This window comes from Danio aesculapii, chromosome 10, assembly GCF_903798145.1.
Source record: "Danio aesculapii chromosome 10, fDanAes4.1, whole genome shotgun sequence".
NCBI classification, from domain to species: domain Eukaryota; kingdom Metazoa; phylum Chordata; class Actinopteri; order Cypriniformes; family Danionidae; genus Danio; species Danio aesculapii.
The window spans coordinates 35,824,626-35,841,154 of record NC_079444.1 but is presented as its reverse complement, the minus strand read 5'-3'; the positions used below and the strand labels follow the sequence as shown (position 1 = coordinate 35,841,154).

At 35.8% G+C, this 16,529-nt stretch overlaps 3 protein-coding genes across 3 annotated transcripts; 1 reads left to right on the top strand and 2 right to left on the bottom strand.

Moving 5' to 3' along the window:
* The first annotated feature begins 128 nt into the window (after positions 1 to 128).
* or42a9 (odorant receptor, family 42, subfamily A, member 9) lies at positions 129 to 1,195 on the top strand. Its single transcript, XM_056466458.1, has 2 exons — positions 129 to 135; positions 201 to 1,195. Exons 1-2 carry the CDS (start codon positions 129 to 131, stop codon positions 1,193 to 1,195), a joined length of 1,002 nt encoding a protein of 333 aa, XP_056322433.1.
* A 6,124-nt stretch (positions 1,196 to 7,319) lies between these two features.
* Positions 7,320 to 11,222, bottom strand: LOC130236306 (cytochrome c oxidase assembly factor 4 homolog, mitochondrial). Its single transcript, XM_056466980.1, has 2 exons — positions 11,135 to 11,222; positions 7,320 to 7,721 (listed from the first exon to the last, which is right to left on the bottom strand). The coding sequence occupies exon 2, from the start codon at positions 7,718 to 7,720 to the stop codon at positions 7,466 to 7,468; it is 255 nt and encodes an 84-aa protein (XP_056322955.1). The 5' UTR covers position 7,721; positions 11,135 to 11,222; the 3' UTR covers positions 7,320 to 7,465.
* A 3,440-nt stretch (positions 11,223 to 14,662) lies between these two features.
* LOC130235738 (olfactory receptor 24-like) lies at positions 14,663 to 15,643 on the bottom strand. Its single transcript, XM_056466177.1, has one exon. The coding sequence runs from the start codon at positions 15,641 to 15,643 to the stop codon at positions 14,663 to 14,665; it is 981 nt and encodes a 326-aa protein (XP_056322152.1).
* Between the last annotated feature and the right edge of the window lie 886 nt (positions 15,644 to 16,529).

The following is a 16,529-nucleotide window of genomic DNA, read 5'->3' as shown; positions in this document are numbered from 1 at the left end:
ATATCCATATTTGTAAAAAAAAGTTCCATATTCTTATTAGGTTGAGTTGCAGTGTACTGTATTTATAGAAAAAAAAAAATGTAAAGGAAAGCTGGTTTTTAAAAACAAGGGGTTTGACTTGAATTATAATGCCAGGTAATACTACAATAAAATAACTATTTTGATTTAGTCTGTTAACTAAAAACAGTTCTTTATCACAGGTAACACAACTGCCAACCTGACCTCTACAAGTGTGACCTTTGTTCGTCCTGCAACATTCTTCATCAGTGGCTTTTCTAATCTCCCACATGCAAAATACTACTATGTGTTCTTGTGTTTTGTCTATTTTGTGACTGTTTTAGGAAATTCATTTATCATGTGTGTCATTTATTTGTCCCGCAGACTTCACACAGCCAAATACATTGCTGTCTTTCATCTGGCTTTTTCTGATCTCTGTGGAAGCTCAGCTGTGATTACAAAACTTATAGACATGTTTTTATTTGGTCACCAGGAGATTTCGTATGAAGCATGCTTGATGAATATGTTTTTTGTATTTCATTTAATGAATTTACAATCAATGTCATTACTCGTCTTGGCTTATGACAGATTAGTTGCTATTTGTTTTCCTCTAAAGTACCATGCAATCATTACAAAAAAATCTATATCACTCATTTTAGGCAATATGTGGCTTTTTTCTATTATTTTTTTTGCTACACTTGCGGGTTTAGTAAACAGACTGTCTTTTTGTAGATCAACTGTGGTCAGTAGCCATTTCTGTGATCACGGCCCTGTTATCAGCCTTTCTTGTAATAGTAATTTTATAAATTATCTCATGGCATATATTTCATTTGGCCTTCTTATTTGCATGCCTATGGTACTGATAACCATCTCATACTGTTGCATTGCTGCGGCTTTATTTAAGATTGCTCATGGCGCTGATCGAATCAAAGCTATGAAAACCTGCACCTCGCATCTCATGCTAGTGGCAATTTTATATCTCCCGATTTTAAGTTTAAATATTAAATCCATTGCAGTATCTATTGATCCAAACTCTCGGATAATTAACAATTCTCTAACGCAAATACTACCACCTATGCTGAATCCCATTATATACACTCTAAAGACAGAAGAGGTCATGCAAGCCATAAAAGAAATGTACCGACGCCGTCGAAAGGTGAACACTATTATGGAACAAAATGTGAAACTGAGAAAATAAATATTACTATTTCACATTTTACTGTTTCTATGAAGGAAATGTGTCCTTATGTATAAATATCTGACAGTCTAAAGTTTATTACTACAAACATTTAAATGAATAGGATTGGCTGTTCAGACACTATAAAATTATGCAACAAATTTCCTATGTTATTAGAATTGACAGTGACATCACATCGTTAAATAAACATGTCATCAGAATCAGTGTGCCTCTTTTGCTGTATCTTCCATTGGCACCACAAACTCTGTTACACACAAAATAATTTAGCACAGTTACAGGTATATTGCATTCAAATGGGCATGAAATTTAATAAAGAGAGAAAGGTGAAATAAGTTTCAGGTGTGCGTTTACTGATCATTGCTGTGTGTGGATGGGTGAAATGCAAAAGCACAAATCTTGAGTACACTGGTTCTTATTACATCATTCACTTACCTTATAGAGCAAATACATCAAAACAGGTCTGCTTTATATTAAATCATTCACTTACCTTATAGAGCAAATACACAAAAGACAGGTCTGGTTCATATTACATCACTCACTTACCTTATAGACCAAGTACATCAAAACAGGTCTGCTTTATATTACATCATTCACTTACCTTATAGGCCAAGTACACAATGATATGTCTAGACATTTAAAAAGTGATGAACTTTTAATGTTGGAACAACATCAGTGGTGTTGAGCTCAATACAATATTTAGAAAAGCATTCCTGAAATGCATATCGCTTCACAGATAGTAACAGAGAGCATGAACAATCTCCAGTTCAGTAGGCTATCATCTATGACAGTAATTAAGGGCGTACTCACAATATGTACAGTTGCCTTGAACCGGGCCAAAGCACGCTTGTCCCCCCTCCCGTCGGCCCGCACTCACATTACATTCAGGCCTGGCACGCTTATGTCATCGATGATGCGCTGTTCAGTAAGTGCTCTCGCTCAGCAGTTATCGTTTTAATCGTTTAAGATGCGGTGACAAGAAGTCAAATATTTTGCCGAACAGATCAGTCACTTTTGACGCTCATAAACAATCATTAAGTCCTCGTGTTGAAGGTATTAGGAGGTTTGCTGAAGGTGCAGCTGTCATTCAGTGAGGGGTTTGCGTCTTTAATAAACTATGACAGTTTGCGTTCATGATTAATAAACATATGATACATTCCCTTAAAAGTCATGTCTTGTCTTCAGTTTCGGTCTCTGGCGTGCTTTGCACTCACACTACAAGCATACCGCGCCAAAGCCCAAGTGAACAATTCTCTAGCACACCTCTCCCAATCGGGCCAGGGCCGGCCAAGTGAGCCCAATTCAGGCACTCACACTTCTCAAATGATCAGGGAAATGGGCCTGGGCACGGTTTGGATAGCATAGTGTGAGTAGGCCCTAAGATATAAGCAGGCCCTAGGGCTGGGCAATTTGGCCTAAAATCAAAATCTCAGATAATTTAACATTTTAACTCGATTATGATTAATGAACGATTATTTTATTTATTAAATTTTTTTGCCCTCATAGTTCACTGACAGGTTTTGTACTGTAAATATGCTCACATATTACAAGTGAGAGATTTCTGAAAGCACATTGCCTAAAACAGTCACTTTTTTCTAATTAAAAAGTGAGAATAAATAAATTAATGTTTTTTTTCATATTAAGAGTAGAAAACAAGCAGCATCTCGTCTAAATAAAATAACTCTTGCATATCCTGTAAATAAAACATTAAGCAGTGCATTTCTTGGATCTTCTGTAAACAAATATTTTAATGTAAATAATAATTTTATTGCAATGGAAAATATGCCATCTCATGGCATATCTGGCGCAGCTTCGAATTATCGTCAACGTAAAGCAAACGTGCGACGTCTAGTTACATTTTTTTAAGGGTGCGCAGGTATGCGACCGTGTGAAGGCTGCGCCGGACCATTCACGTGCACTCGACACAGAAGTATAAATCAGCCTTACCAGAGCAGGGTCATGTGACTCCACACTCGGTAGGGAAAGTAATTGAAAAAATTGACCTGGAAAAATCAGATGCAGCATGGTTTCCGCTACATTCATTCTTCCATGGCAGGGCGACACACCAAAATGCATCCCGCCACGGCTACATTAAAGCTTCTCATTGAAAACATTGTCATTGTTGTTGTTTTAATAGTGGGTTATAATTGCACCAAAACTTGACTAAAAGTTAAGTAAATTATAACCGAGTGAACTTTTCTGTACTCATAGTAGTGCTGTGCGTTTTTGTTAAACCCTTTGAGGTTACGTGCTGACTGACTGACAGGTGTGTGATGAGTGAGGGCAGCAAACATGACGCAGCTTTCAGTTAGGATGAACACAGTTTCCATAATTTTAATTTATTCATAGATAAGTCTTTGGTTCTGCACACAATGACTTTATCTTGCTGGAGTTTATAGCTGTTTCACTTTACTTCAGGATGCATCAATTCCACTCTGTAGGTCTATTGGAGACATTCATAACTATTCCTAGCAAATTTAATAAATGTTGGAGACATACTCATTACATAAACGCAATAAACTGCACTTCAGCAGCGTTTATGTGAGAGCGCACAAGAAGATCTGCGAGTGAGCAGCATGTGCAAGAAGTTTTGTGCACGAGCAGAGAAGATCAGCACGCAAGCAAAAAGATCTGCATGCTCATATTGCATAAATGCGATCTCGACTTGTAATACTGCGCTCACGACATTTCTCCATTTGTCATTAAAATAACGCCATAGGAAGTTTATAGATTTGTGTAAAAGGTCTGCCGCCACAGCTGGAAAAAATCCTAGAGGAAACACTGTGGAGTATATGTTCTGAATGTCGATTTCAATAAATCGATTTTCGATTAATCGCCCAGCCCTAGCAGGCCCTCTACCCAGCTTGCTTTAAATAATTTGGCACATAGGAAAATATAACTGGGACCCATGGTAAATACAGTATTTAACATCATGCTCTTTTCAAAGTATCTTTCTACTTTAACATTCTTTAAGCCTGTCATAGTGAATTTGTATATCTGTAAAAAATATTGCACTATAAAAATATGGGCCACTAACTAGCTAAGTTGTTTGCTAACATTTCCAGATTTATACCAATATCATGCAATGAACTGATTATTTCAACTTGTGTTCTAAATGTGTTCTATGAGTTGTAAATAAAAAATGCAAAGTAGATGTCAAACTAAAGATTTGGATAATGTAAAAATAACAATTACTTACCTTCATGCTCCACTTTTCCTTCAACTGAAAGCACTGTCCTGAAGTGGATGGTTGCTGTCAAGCTGTGATAAAAGAATCAAACATCTCAATGTGCACTTTTTTTAAACCATACAGTAGCTTAACAAAATTACTTAAAAGGGATAGCTCAGCCACGGATAAAAATTCACTCATTATTTACTAACCCTCGGGTGGTACCAAATCTTTATGACTTTCTTCATTTTGAGGAACACTAAAAGAAGATATTTTGAAAAGCTAAAAACTTGTAACAATTGACTTATATTGTAGGAAAAACAAATACTTTGGAAGTCAATGGTTATCAGGTTTTAGCTTTCTTCAAAAAAATCATCTTTTTTTGTTCAACAAGAAAGAAAGTTCAACAGATTTGGAACAAGTAAAGGCTGAGTAAATGATGATAATTTTCAGTTTTGTGTGAACTAACCCTACAAAGCTTGTGTGTGCAATGAACACAGAAGAAATAAAAACGCTAGACTTTAAATATTTCACATTAGACTCTCTGTTGCATAATGTTCATGTTTTTTAATAAATTGTTTAATGAATTCATAATAAATTTAGTACTTACTTGACCTGACTGACTGCAAACACCTCTAGGTTATCAACCAACATCACAACTAGCGGTCATCAGCTAAAAAACAAAATAAAAAACATGCATTAACAGTTTTTAAATGTCAAGTTAAACGATATGTAAACATTCAAATGTCTAATTCTGCTCAAAAGCTAATGTTTGGCAGGGCTGCCAACTTTTTAGTAGGAGAGAGAATTGCCAATGTGTGTGGCCAAGACCCAGGGTGAGAAGTGTATTGCTTTACTGACAGAGAACATAATAGTAATAGATTTAAAATTTAACATGTGCTTTGCTGCAAGTCTGGTGGCTGATTTTTCCAATAGTATCTGGATGCAGCCTTTATGATGTTAGCATACACTTTAGAAAACATCATATAACAAAGCAGGTTGGCGATAAGGAAATTACAAATTGTTTAAGGATTCCGATTGCGCACTGTATTTTAGAACAAAAGTATGTTAAATGACTCATGTAATGCAAAATATGTCATTGATAATGCTAACTGCATTGTCTGACTATAATAGTAATACTCAATACACTGTAAACGAAGTACGAACATATTCAGCTAGAACTAGTTGCTTATACTTACTTTAAAAATGGGCTCATGAATCAGTGTACATGGCTTCTGTAAACAGCAAAGGTCCGCCTTCATTGATTTGATTGGTTGGTTTGGAGACTTTAAAATTTACATTACTGTTATATAAAAAGAAAACTTTCTAATCCTTATCACCATCACAGACTCACCCATAGGAAAATATTTGGGGGTATAATTTACCCATTTATAATTACACTGGGAGATATGTTTGCTTCACTTTTCCCCATAGACTGTAAAATATAATCCCTTTGACAATGGAGGTGAGGTCGGACGTTTGGCCTCTTTTGACAGGCCTAGCATTATAGGGCACTTATAACTTACCTCATTTAACTGAAACCACAATAGTAAAAAAGAAAAATCTAAAATAAAACAAAACATCTTGATATTCAGTGTCCTAAAAAAATCGCCCATCGCGAATCGAGGTATTTATCACTGTCTACCGTTAGTGGTATTATTTGTTAGGCCGTAACATTAGCTGTCTCTCATTTCAGAGACTGCATCCTCCGAAGGATAATCAAAAATTAGATTACTTCGAAGTCCTTGGCGTAATTTAATAATTATATTGTAAAACACTTTTCAGTACTTCAGTCTTGCACTACAGTTCTTCAGTCTTACCTCTCCCGTTTCCAACGTGAAATGGACGCAGCGCAGGCTTCCCGCTGAAATTTGTAAACTCCGCCTACTTTAAGTTGATTGGCCATCTCTTGGTAGCCTAAAAAGTGCCTTTATTTATTTATCTATTTATTTATTCACGGAGTGCTACAAAGTAAATTTCGTTTTTTGGGGTGGTGGGAGGGGGGGCAATTTGACAATTTTTATTCAACACTGAACTTTAGCTGTTGTTTTCACTAAAAGATTGATTAGCATTTAAAGCTGTATTGTAAAATAAAAAACACAGATAACCTTTAAATCAATTAAAAAATTTCCTACACAAAATGATTCACTGTATTTGATATCCTCAAAATGCCTTGATGTGTGCTGGTCAAAACAATCATGTCAATAAAATACATTGGCCAAAACATGAATTTTAAAAATTATTTTTATGAAACGATTGCCAATATTTTATTGATATATGCAATTATCACAGTTAATGGGATGTGCAGTGAGCAAAACAGAAATTGTGATTTGAATGCACCTTTCAATATGTAATAACAGAAATGATTCTTTAATAAAAATAAAATCTTTTTTTTTTTTAATAATGTGTAAAATGGCAACATCTGCTCGAAGTATTCACTTCATATTCAATAAGATATATGCACAGCTAGTGTTTTTCAGCCAATGATGAACTTCCGGTGAGAGCTTTATGTGACTATTTTCAATTTCATATGGTTCCTTTTACAGCATCGATGTTGTAATGTAACTCAAATATAATCAGTTAAATGCACTTAAGCATTCATTTGGTTGTTAAAGTGTAAAAATAAACGAAAGACCGCTTAAACACAAGCGCCGTCATTAGCGGCAAGCTATCACAGAAATTCCATTGAAAATACTGGGGTAGAATTTGTTTCCATATTTTAAAGACATGGCATGTAAAAAAATAATTTAATGCAGTGCTTCTTGTTTGGTCTGATACCAACTTTATATCGCATCTCAGCTAGGTAGCGAAGATCGCTGTTTTTAAAGAAATCTGATCTTAAATGCAGCAATTTTGTGTGGGATGATGATTAACCGGAAGCCCTGGAGCTGACTGACAGAAATTAAAAGTCTGTGTGCATATACCCCATTATAAATTTTTGGTTTAATATCCAGCATATGAAAACAAAAGCCATTTGTTTATTGACAACAAACAAAAGTTATAAGTTATTTTGTGAGAGAAATTGCTGACACTTCATTTTGTTATGAAATTGAGATGTACATTGTATTACAGCAATACACAACACTGACTCTGAGGCCTGTGCATTAGACAGACTCTGTGGCTGAAGTCTTTTGCTTCAGCAGCTGCTCTTTGCGAGTGTTCTGGTAGGCGCTCATGCACTCCTTAAACTTCTGAACCTCAGTCTGACACTTTCTCCAGTCCTGGTGCTCAGCCATACAGTCCAGCAGTGTGTAGTGCAGCTCAGCACAGCCCGTCTTGGAGATCATCGTGTCCACTGGATCTTCCTCATCTTCACTCCTGCTCCGGTTGTGTGGCGATGGAGGAGGAGCAGATGCCATCCTGTCAGAAAAATAAACACATAAATAAAATATGTGTTTTTACAATACAAAACAAAGAACAGTTCAAAATAAAACACTGTAAAGGGGCGACATGGTGGCTGAGTGGTTTGCACTGTCACCTCACAGCAAAAAGCTCGCTGATTTGAGTCCCGGCTGGGTCAGCTGGCATTTCTGTGTGGAGTTTGCATGTTTTCCCATGACCTCCGGGTGCTCTGGTTTCCCCCACAGTACAAAGACATGCGCCATAGGTGAATTGAATAAACTAGATTGGTCGTAGTGTATGTGTGTGAATGTGAGAGTGTGTGGGTGTTCCCAATACTGGGTTGCAGTTGGAAGAGCAACAGCTGTGTAAAACGTATGTTGCAATAGTTGGCAGTTCATTCCTCTGTGGCGACCCCTGATAAATAAAGGGAATAAGCCGAAAAGAAAATGAATGAAAACACTGTAAATACACTACATTGTGTATGTGTATGTGTGTGTATGTGTGTGTGTGTGTGTGTGTGTGTGTGTGTGTGTACATTTGTCTTGTCACATAATGTTTAAGAAAAATAAACAAAGCAAATTCCAACTCAGTTGCTTTAAGGTTTGATCATACAAGAATGCAATAATTGTTCTAAGCAAACACAAAGTACAATAAGGTCACACTGTTATCCTTATTTATTCTCAAACATCAAAAGCAAACTTGTGTAAAAGTGTAAAGGCATTAAAAAGCACTATAGTACACTTTTAAATAATAAAAGTTGTTTATTAGCATAAAAACTTTAACATCCATGGAATCTTTTCATCACATATGGCTCTTAAAGTTGAAACTGATTCTTTGAATAGAGTATACGCACACAGACTTTTAACTTCAGCTAGCCAGCCTCAGCGTTTAATGTCTGATTTCTTTAAAGATCAGTGATCTTCACTGCCTGATTTATATAAAATATAAAGTGGGACTCTATATCCCATAGAGATGCCATTTTCTCCTGCTATGTATTTAAAATATGACAGTTTATTTTACCCCAACATTTTCAATGGAGTTTCTGTGCTTGCCTGCTGATCAAGACGACGCTAGTGGTCTTTCATCTCGTTTTACGCTTGAACAGCTAAATGAATGCTTCAGTTTTATTTAGTTTATTACGTTTCTTTAACTGACTGTATTTTAATTACACTACAACATCTATGCTGTAAATGGAACCTTATAAAATTGAAAATAGTCACATAAATATAATGTATATCTGTAAATAATGTTCATAGTACATCCATCTGTAAATATTACCATAGTTTTTCTATAACTGCACTTTATAACTTATACCTGTATCCTGCACTTGCTGCTATTGCACTGCTGGTTAAACCTAAACTGCATTTCGTTGCCTTGTACGTGTACATGTGTAATGACAATGAAGTTAAATCTAATCTAATCTAATAAACCTCTCACCTGAAGTTCATCATTGGCTGAAAAACACTAACTGTGCATGTAGTCCACCATAGATATATACACTAGATATCGCATACGGACCCTAAGCATGCGTCAATAGTGCCACCACATTTGTACAGTGCTTCCAGGACAAATGTCATTCAACTGCACAAGTCAAGACAATGTTACTATGTGAAGATGCTGGACTTTAGCACTGTCTACGGGTGTAGTAACGAGCAAACAAGGAAAACAAAGTACAAACATTTCAGAAGATTTCGTTTTTTTACATTTTTGTATGTTATGAACTTTTGTGCTAAACAGGTAACATTATTGAGGACAATACAGTATTCACCATAAGGCAAAGTAGCACCAACTCACACAAAATAATCAGCTTATGCTAGTTATGTTGAATACAATCAGCAAACAATGCAAAAGAAATATGACAACGAGATGTTGCGGTGCCGGAAACTTGTATTATTGTGGCTAAGTAAACGAGTCATTCATAATAGAGATTCATTCACAAACGAATCGCTCCATCCGTCAGTATGAGAAGTGAAAGTGGGATGTAAAATTATAATTTTCGTAATTAAAAACAAATTACATACTGACCTCCGGGAAAACTCCCGATTATAGATAAGTGTGTATATCTCTGGTTCTGGATGGCCACAGTCCTCTACTGCAGCTGGGTCCCGCATTCATTTCAAAGGAGCGCTACCCTGTACTAAAATGGCGGCTCTATTGATGCATACCTTCCAATAAACAACAACAGGGTAGGCGACATCTAATGTATACATCTATGATAGTCCACTATGAAATAGTTTTTAGACTGAAAAAAGGAATTTTAACTAAATTGAACCAATCATCCAAGGCATATCCCACATAGAAATGTTATATAAAAATACATATATGCAAATCACACATTTAACATTTAAGTTTTTCTGAAAACATTGTTATTTTATTATTTGCAATATTTTGAAGTATATGTTGAAAAAAGAGACTGTTCACATATATTACATTAACCTCATGAATTACAAATATGTATAGGAAATTCTACCAGAAATGTACATTTTCATTTATAAAATGTGACAGGGCCTGACTTAAGCTTGTCGTCCTCAAAAAATCATACAAAAACAAGCATAAAATCCTACGATTCAATGACAGAATGCATCCTTGATCACTGTCAGCTTCTCCATCGTCAAATGATGTCACTTCTGAGTCATAGCCTTAAACATCTAATGACCGCATTTTTATGTTTAATTTAACGCAAATTTGACAAGACTGGCAAAAACATGGAGACAACTGCAAATTTATTAGTATTTTATTTTTATAATTTATATATAACATTTATAATTTCATGTTTTTAAAACAATTGATGTGAATGATAACAACTTAAACTTGCCATTTCATTTTTCTGAATAACGCTTTTTACCATAACAAAATTATTAAAGCTGTAGGTTCAATAGGGCTGAGGACAATGACAGGATTTGTACATTTGTAAAGTGTTTTTAGTAAAGAAAAAATATATGAGAACCAAATGAAAGACAATCCCTTACTAAACAACTCACAGAAATCAACCATCAGTCCATTTTAGAAATTTAGGGGTTTTATTCCGTGTTTTTCTGTTTTTATGTTCAGGGACAGATAATGTAGGTTTCTAGTAGAATGTCCTGTACATGTTCAAATCTATTAGCTATAATTTCACATGTTCATATCTGGCCATAATTCAGATCTATGAAATACCCCTTTTAGTTATTCTAGACACTTTTATTTTTTAAGAATGAAAACAGAATGCACTCAAAAAATGAAAAATATGGATTATCTGTAGCATAAAACTGTTCTTTGAATTAAACGAAATACATGTTGAATTAATGTCAACTTAAATTGAAGCTGACACTGTACTGAAAGTGCAAACGAGTGAGTCTTCGGACAGTAAAAAGCGGATTAACTTAGATATTCTTTCACCAGTGTGTGCAACAAAACTGTAAAATGTGTAATATTGAATTAAGCAAACTTGCCTTTGCTATTTCTGAAGATGTCACGAGCTTTCAAGCTCTCACAACTAGCAGTCCGGACACATTTCATATCATGAACAGGAAATGTGTTACATTTCTAAGGGTCCGAGTAAATTCATCAACCCAAGCAACATTAACGTAGATGTAGTTACAAATTTAAGCCACAAGATGCCATTGTTGTGTCACACAATTTCAATTTGCTCAAAAGCTTTTGATATGGCCATGACTCGTGATTTGGCCATGACTCGCTTAATGTATGAAGTCCATCTATTTTCTACAACTTTCTTATTTGTTGTTGACTGAGACTCTAACTTGCATTAATTGAATTAATTTTCTGAACTAATATGGCTCGGCATGAAAAGGAGAAAAACAGATGTATTCACAGACTGTTGAGCTGCTTAATTCGTATTAGATGAGTCCATGTCAGATTGTGCAAAACAACTGTAAATGGGCTAAACGCATATTGTAGTATCCTCAATCTCCAGATGATTAAACATTGTAACTAAAAGTAAAGTTGATGTGATCAACTGGAAATTCATTCTTTTCCTTCGGCTTAGTCCCTTTATTCATCAAGGTTTGCCACAGCAGAATGAACCACCAACTTGTCCAGCATATGTTTTACACAGTGGCTGCCCCTCCCGCTGCAACCCAGTACTGGGAAACACCCATACACACGCTCATTCACACATGCACTACGACCAATTTAGTTCATTCATTTCCCCTATAGCGCATGTGTTTGGACTGTGGGGCAAACCGGAGCACCTGGAGAAAAACCCACGCAAACACAGGGAGAACATGCAAACTTCACACAGAAATGCCAATTGACCCAGCCAGGACTCGAATCAGCGACCTTCTTGCTGTGAGGTGACTTACTACAGAGCCACAATTGGAATTATTTTGTTTGCACGTTTGTCAGTTAAATAAAAGGTAAGTAGCAAATCACACCTGTACACATACAGATTTTTTACAAAGCAAAAAACTAGGGCTGTAAAAACACAATTGAATATACTCCTATATTTTGTAGGGGTGATTAAAACTGGCAGCGGCTTTACATTTTTATGACATTAGCTGCCTCCCAAATGGCACACTATACACTCCACTAGATGGCGTGGCGGCCATTTTGGAATGAAAACTCCAATAGAACAACAGCATATTATAAGTCTGTAAAATAAACTATTAAAAGTGCTGATGATTGTCATAGTAAGTGCTGTATTGTCGTCTTTCAGGTTGTATCTCAGCTTTAATGCGCTTTTTAAATAAATAAACAAAAAAACAAAGCAGCTGCCTGCGATCGCGACAGTTATAATATCCAATAGACAGCCGATCGCTTTCACTCTAAAATGGCGGAATCCGGGGCTGCTGCTGGGCACTGCTGTTGCAATAGAACGTTCTATTGAGTGTCGCCTCTTGGTCATTCTAAGCTCTTTGGCATAGTATATGTATGCAGTGGATGTCGTCTCAAATAGAACACTAATGTTTTTTTACTAAGTGCAAATTCAAACTGTTTCCCTGATGATGATTGACGGATGCCAAATTAGTAAAATAAATAACCAAACTACCCAATAATACCTGCCATGAGTATAAGTATAACCGCATTCATCATCGGGAGGCGCTATTATCATTCTCGTAGGAGAATTTTGCTTTCACAAGCAATGATGGCAGTGTCCATCATTCCAAACTTCATTTTACCGGTTAAATGAGTGCATCATCCGGGTAATTAAAGTGCGCTTACTATTTGTGAAGTTTTCAGTGTGAATGCACTACTTGCACTATTTATTCTACAAAATGGCATAAGTATGCGATTTGGGACGCACAAGGAAAGTTTTGCAGTGCAGTTAATATTTACAGTTTTAAAAGAAAGACTTGCTTTGTAGTCATTTAAAAAATTTATAATGAAAAAATAAGGTTGTTTACACATGCATTATTTAGCTTCCTCTGAGCCAAATAAACAAATCTCCTACCACAGCTATGCTGATGACACTCAGATCTACTTAGCTTTACTGCCTAATGACTTCAGCCCCATTGACACCCTCTGCCAATGTATTGATGAAATGAACAGTTGGATGTGCCAAAACTTCCTTCAGTTAAACAAAGTGAAAACTGAAGTCAGTGTTTGGAAACAGAGATGAGGTTCTCAAGGTGAATGCGTACCTTGGCTCTAAGGGTAAAACAACAAAAAATAAAGTCAAGAATCTTGGTGTGATTCTGGAGTCAGATCTGAGTTTCAATAGTCATGTCAAACCAGTAACTAAATCAGTATACTATCATCTCAAAAACATTGTAATAATTAGATGCTTTGTTTCCAGTGAGTATTTAGAGAAACTTGTTCATGCTTTTATCAGCAGCAAGGTGGATTACTGTAATGGACTTCTCACCGGCCATCTCTCAGACAGTTGCAGCTCATTCAGAATGCTGCTGCCAGGATTCTGACCATAACCAGGAAATGAGAGCACATCACACCTCAGGTGTCCTCAGGTTTTTACACTGGCTCCCAGTTACATTCAGAATAGATGTTAAAGTATTATTACTTGTCTATAAATCACAAAATGGCCTAGGACCCCTGTACATTACAGATATGCTGACTGAATACAAACCTAATCATTCTAATGACATAAAATGAGTAATTCCAATGGTTCAGTCAAAGCAGGGTGAATCGGCCTACAGCTGCGCCCCCCGCTGCTGGAATCAGCTTCCAACATTAGGCACGTTCAAATCAAGACTAGTCACATCTGTTTAGCTGTGCCTTTACTGAATGAGCACTGTGCTACGTCTGACAGATCACATTATTATATCTTTCCTTTCTTTTTCACTCTTTTATAAGCTGTTTTAACACATTTTAACATGCTTTTATTCGTTTTAATCATTTTTAATTCTTTATTTTTTTTATTTTCTTGTTTCTTTTACTCCTGTTTAAGTAAAGCGCTTTGAATTACTATTGTGTATAAAATGTGCTATATAAATAAACTTGCCTTGCCAAGAAGTGAGAAGCGCACAAAATTAGTTCCAATACATATTTACAAAACCTACAAAATAAACTGCAAAAACTTTGGGTTGTGTTCTTTATTAACAAAATTGTGAATGTTAAACCAACAGAAAAGTGGAAACAATTTACAATAAGGTTGCAGTAGATAATGTTAGTTAATGCATTTACTTACACGAATAAAACAATGAGCAATACACTTATTTACAGTAGTTAGTCATGTTTAATAGAACTACAATTGTTCATTGTTAGTTAATGCTAACTCACAGTGCATTAACAGATGTTAACAAGCATGCATTAATAAATGCTCTACAAGTATTGTTCATTATTAATTCATGTTAGTAAATATGCTACCTAATATTTACTAATGAAACCTTATTATAATGTGACCAGAAAAGTACACTTTTAAAGCAAAACTGTGAATTAAATGTAGTTTTACTGAAACAATGCAATTTAAAATGACCACAACATAATATTAGAAGCAGATATCCAACAAGATAACAATAAATAATGTCATGCAATTTACACTTGAGTCACTGTTGTGTTTTACCTTAATGTACATTTTTAAGAGGATGAACAGACAGTCTCGGGTTTAACAAAGAAACAATCCTGCTTCGAATCTCCTTAGTTTTCAGTGAGTAGACAATGGGATTTGCACAGGGTGGAAGAACAGATGAAAAAGACAAACACACTGCTCTTACATTCGGGTTTAAAAAAACTCCAAAAAATCCAAGATTGAAGATAATTGCAAGAGGTAAAAAGTACAGGGACACTAATATGAGGTGCTCAGTGCATGTTGCCAGTGCCTTAAAGCGGCGCTGATTGTTATTCATTCTGAATACAGTATACAGAATAAACATATATGTCAGCAAAATAAAACACAAAGGTACAGAAAAAAAGAGTATAGTTAATATACTGGCAAAGTTAAACTGAGATGTCGTGTCACTGCAGGCAACTCTTAAAACAGGAGTGTAATCGCAAAAATAGCTGTTGACCTGGAGAGAGCCACAGAATGAGAGAGCTGGGATGGATAAAGTGCCATAAAGTGATATAGTAACAGAAAGAAACCAGCTTACAGAGATTGTGTAAGTCATTCTGGTGTTTGTGTTTATAGACCCCTGTCTTAAAGGAAAACAGATGGCAATGAACCGGTCATAAGAGAGAATACACAGAGAAACTGCCTCTAGCTCTAAAAGTGTATAGTAAGTGTACATTTGCACAAGACAGAGCTTGAATGGTATAAAATTATCAAGAATGATGTAAGTTTTTATCATGCCAGGCACAAGAGAAGTGCTGAGAATAAGATCAACCACAGCCAGATTAGCAACAGCCATGAACTTTGGCACATGCAGACGCTGATCATAGACAATAATGGAGATCAGAAAAACATTGCATATGACTGTGATCACATACAGCACGGTGAGGAACATGACATAGACATTACTGTAAGGCATTGAACTCAATGCAACAACGTAAAATCCTGCAGGCTGAATGATGGAGCCGTTTGGGTCTGAGTTGATGATGTTTTGCATTGCTTTTTATCCTTTAAAGCCTTCGTTGAGGTGTGCATTCGCTGCTACAAAACACACATGACAGCCTGTGCTTTACAAATGATCACATATGGCTTTATCACAGGATGCAACAAGAAAAATAACAACGCATGATACACTTAACATGTTTCAATGATTGCTGTAGTCAAAGAAACACTGAATTAAAACAGACCACACTGTTGTCTTCTCTGCAGTTTTTGCCTCTGCTTCACAGTTTGGGATTGCTGTGAGTCCTGAGTGTTAAACAGAGAATCTTTGGGCAATATATTGTCCACTTTTTCCTCCAGAGGAGTCATTAGACAGGAAAAAAGCACCAACATCTAATAGTCTTCAGAGAAAAGACATTCATTAGCATGTTTAACTACACTATTGTCAGGTTATTAATAGTGATACTAATTATCTGACTGTAAGTGTTGCTAATTAGTCATTTTGTTTTTTTAGTTGGTGAGAATATTACAGCAACAAAATCTCCCAAATGGAAATGCAAGACCACATTAGACAGAAACTGTTATAACAACCAAATGAAAAGAGAAGAGCTGAAAAAAGTCAATCTTTTAGATTATTTTATAATATTAACAGAATAAACAGGTAAAATATAAGAATTTATTTATATAAAAAAACACAAAAGTGCCCTGTAAAAGTATTCACAACATCTTTGCACAGTTAGATTAGGAGGTTTTCTGCTATGAATGAATGGATGAAGACTGTTGTTGGACTGCTGTTTCTCCAGAGATTCATTTATTCATTTTCTTTTCACTTTAGTCCCTTGATTAATCAGGTGTCGCCACAGCATAATGAACCGCCAACTGTTTTACACAGCGGATGCGCTTCCAGCTGCAACCCATCACTGGGAAACATCCATACACTC

What these genes read in the sequence shown, in the direction of transcription:
- LOC130235738 (XM_056466177.1), bottom strand. Translation starts at nt 15,643, where the DNA reads ATGCAAAACATCATCAACTCAGACCCAAACGGCTCCATCATTCAGCCT.
- LOC130236306 (XM_056466980.1), bottom strand. Translation starts at nt 7,720, where the DNA reads ATGGCATCTGCTCCTCCTCCATCGCCACACAACCGGAGCAGGAGTGAA.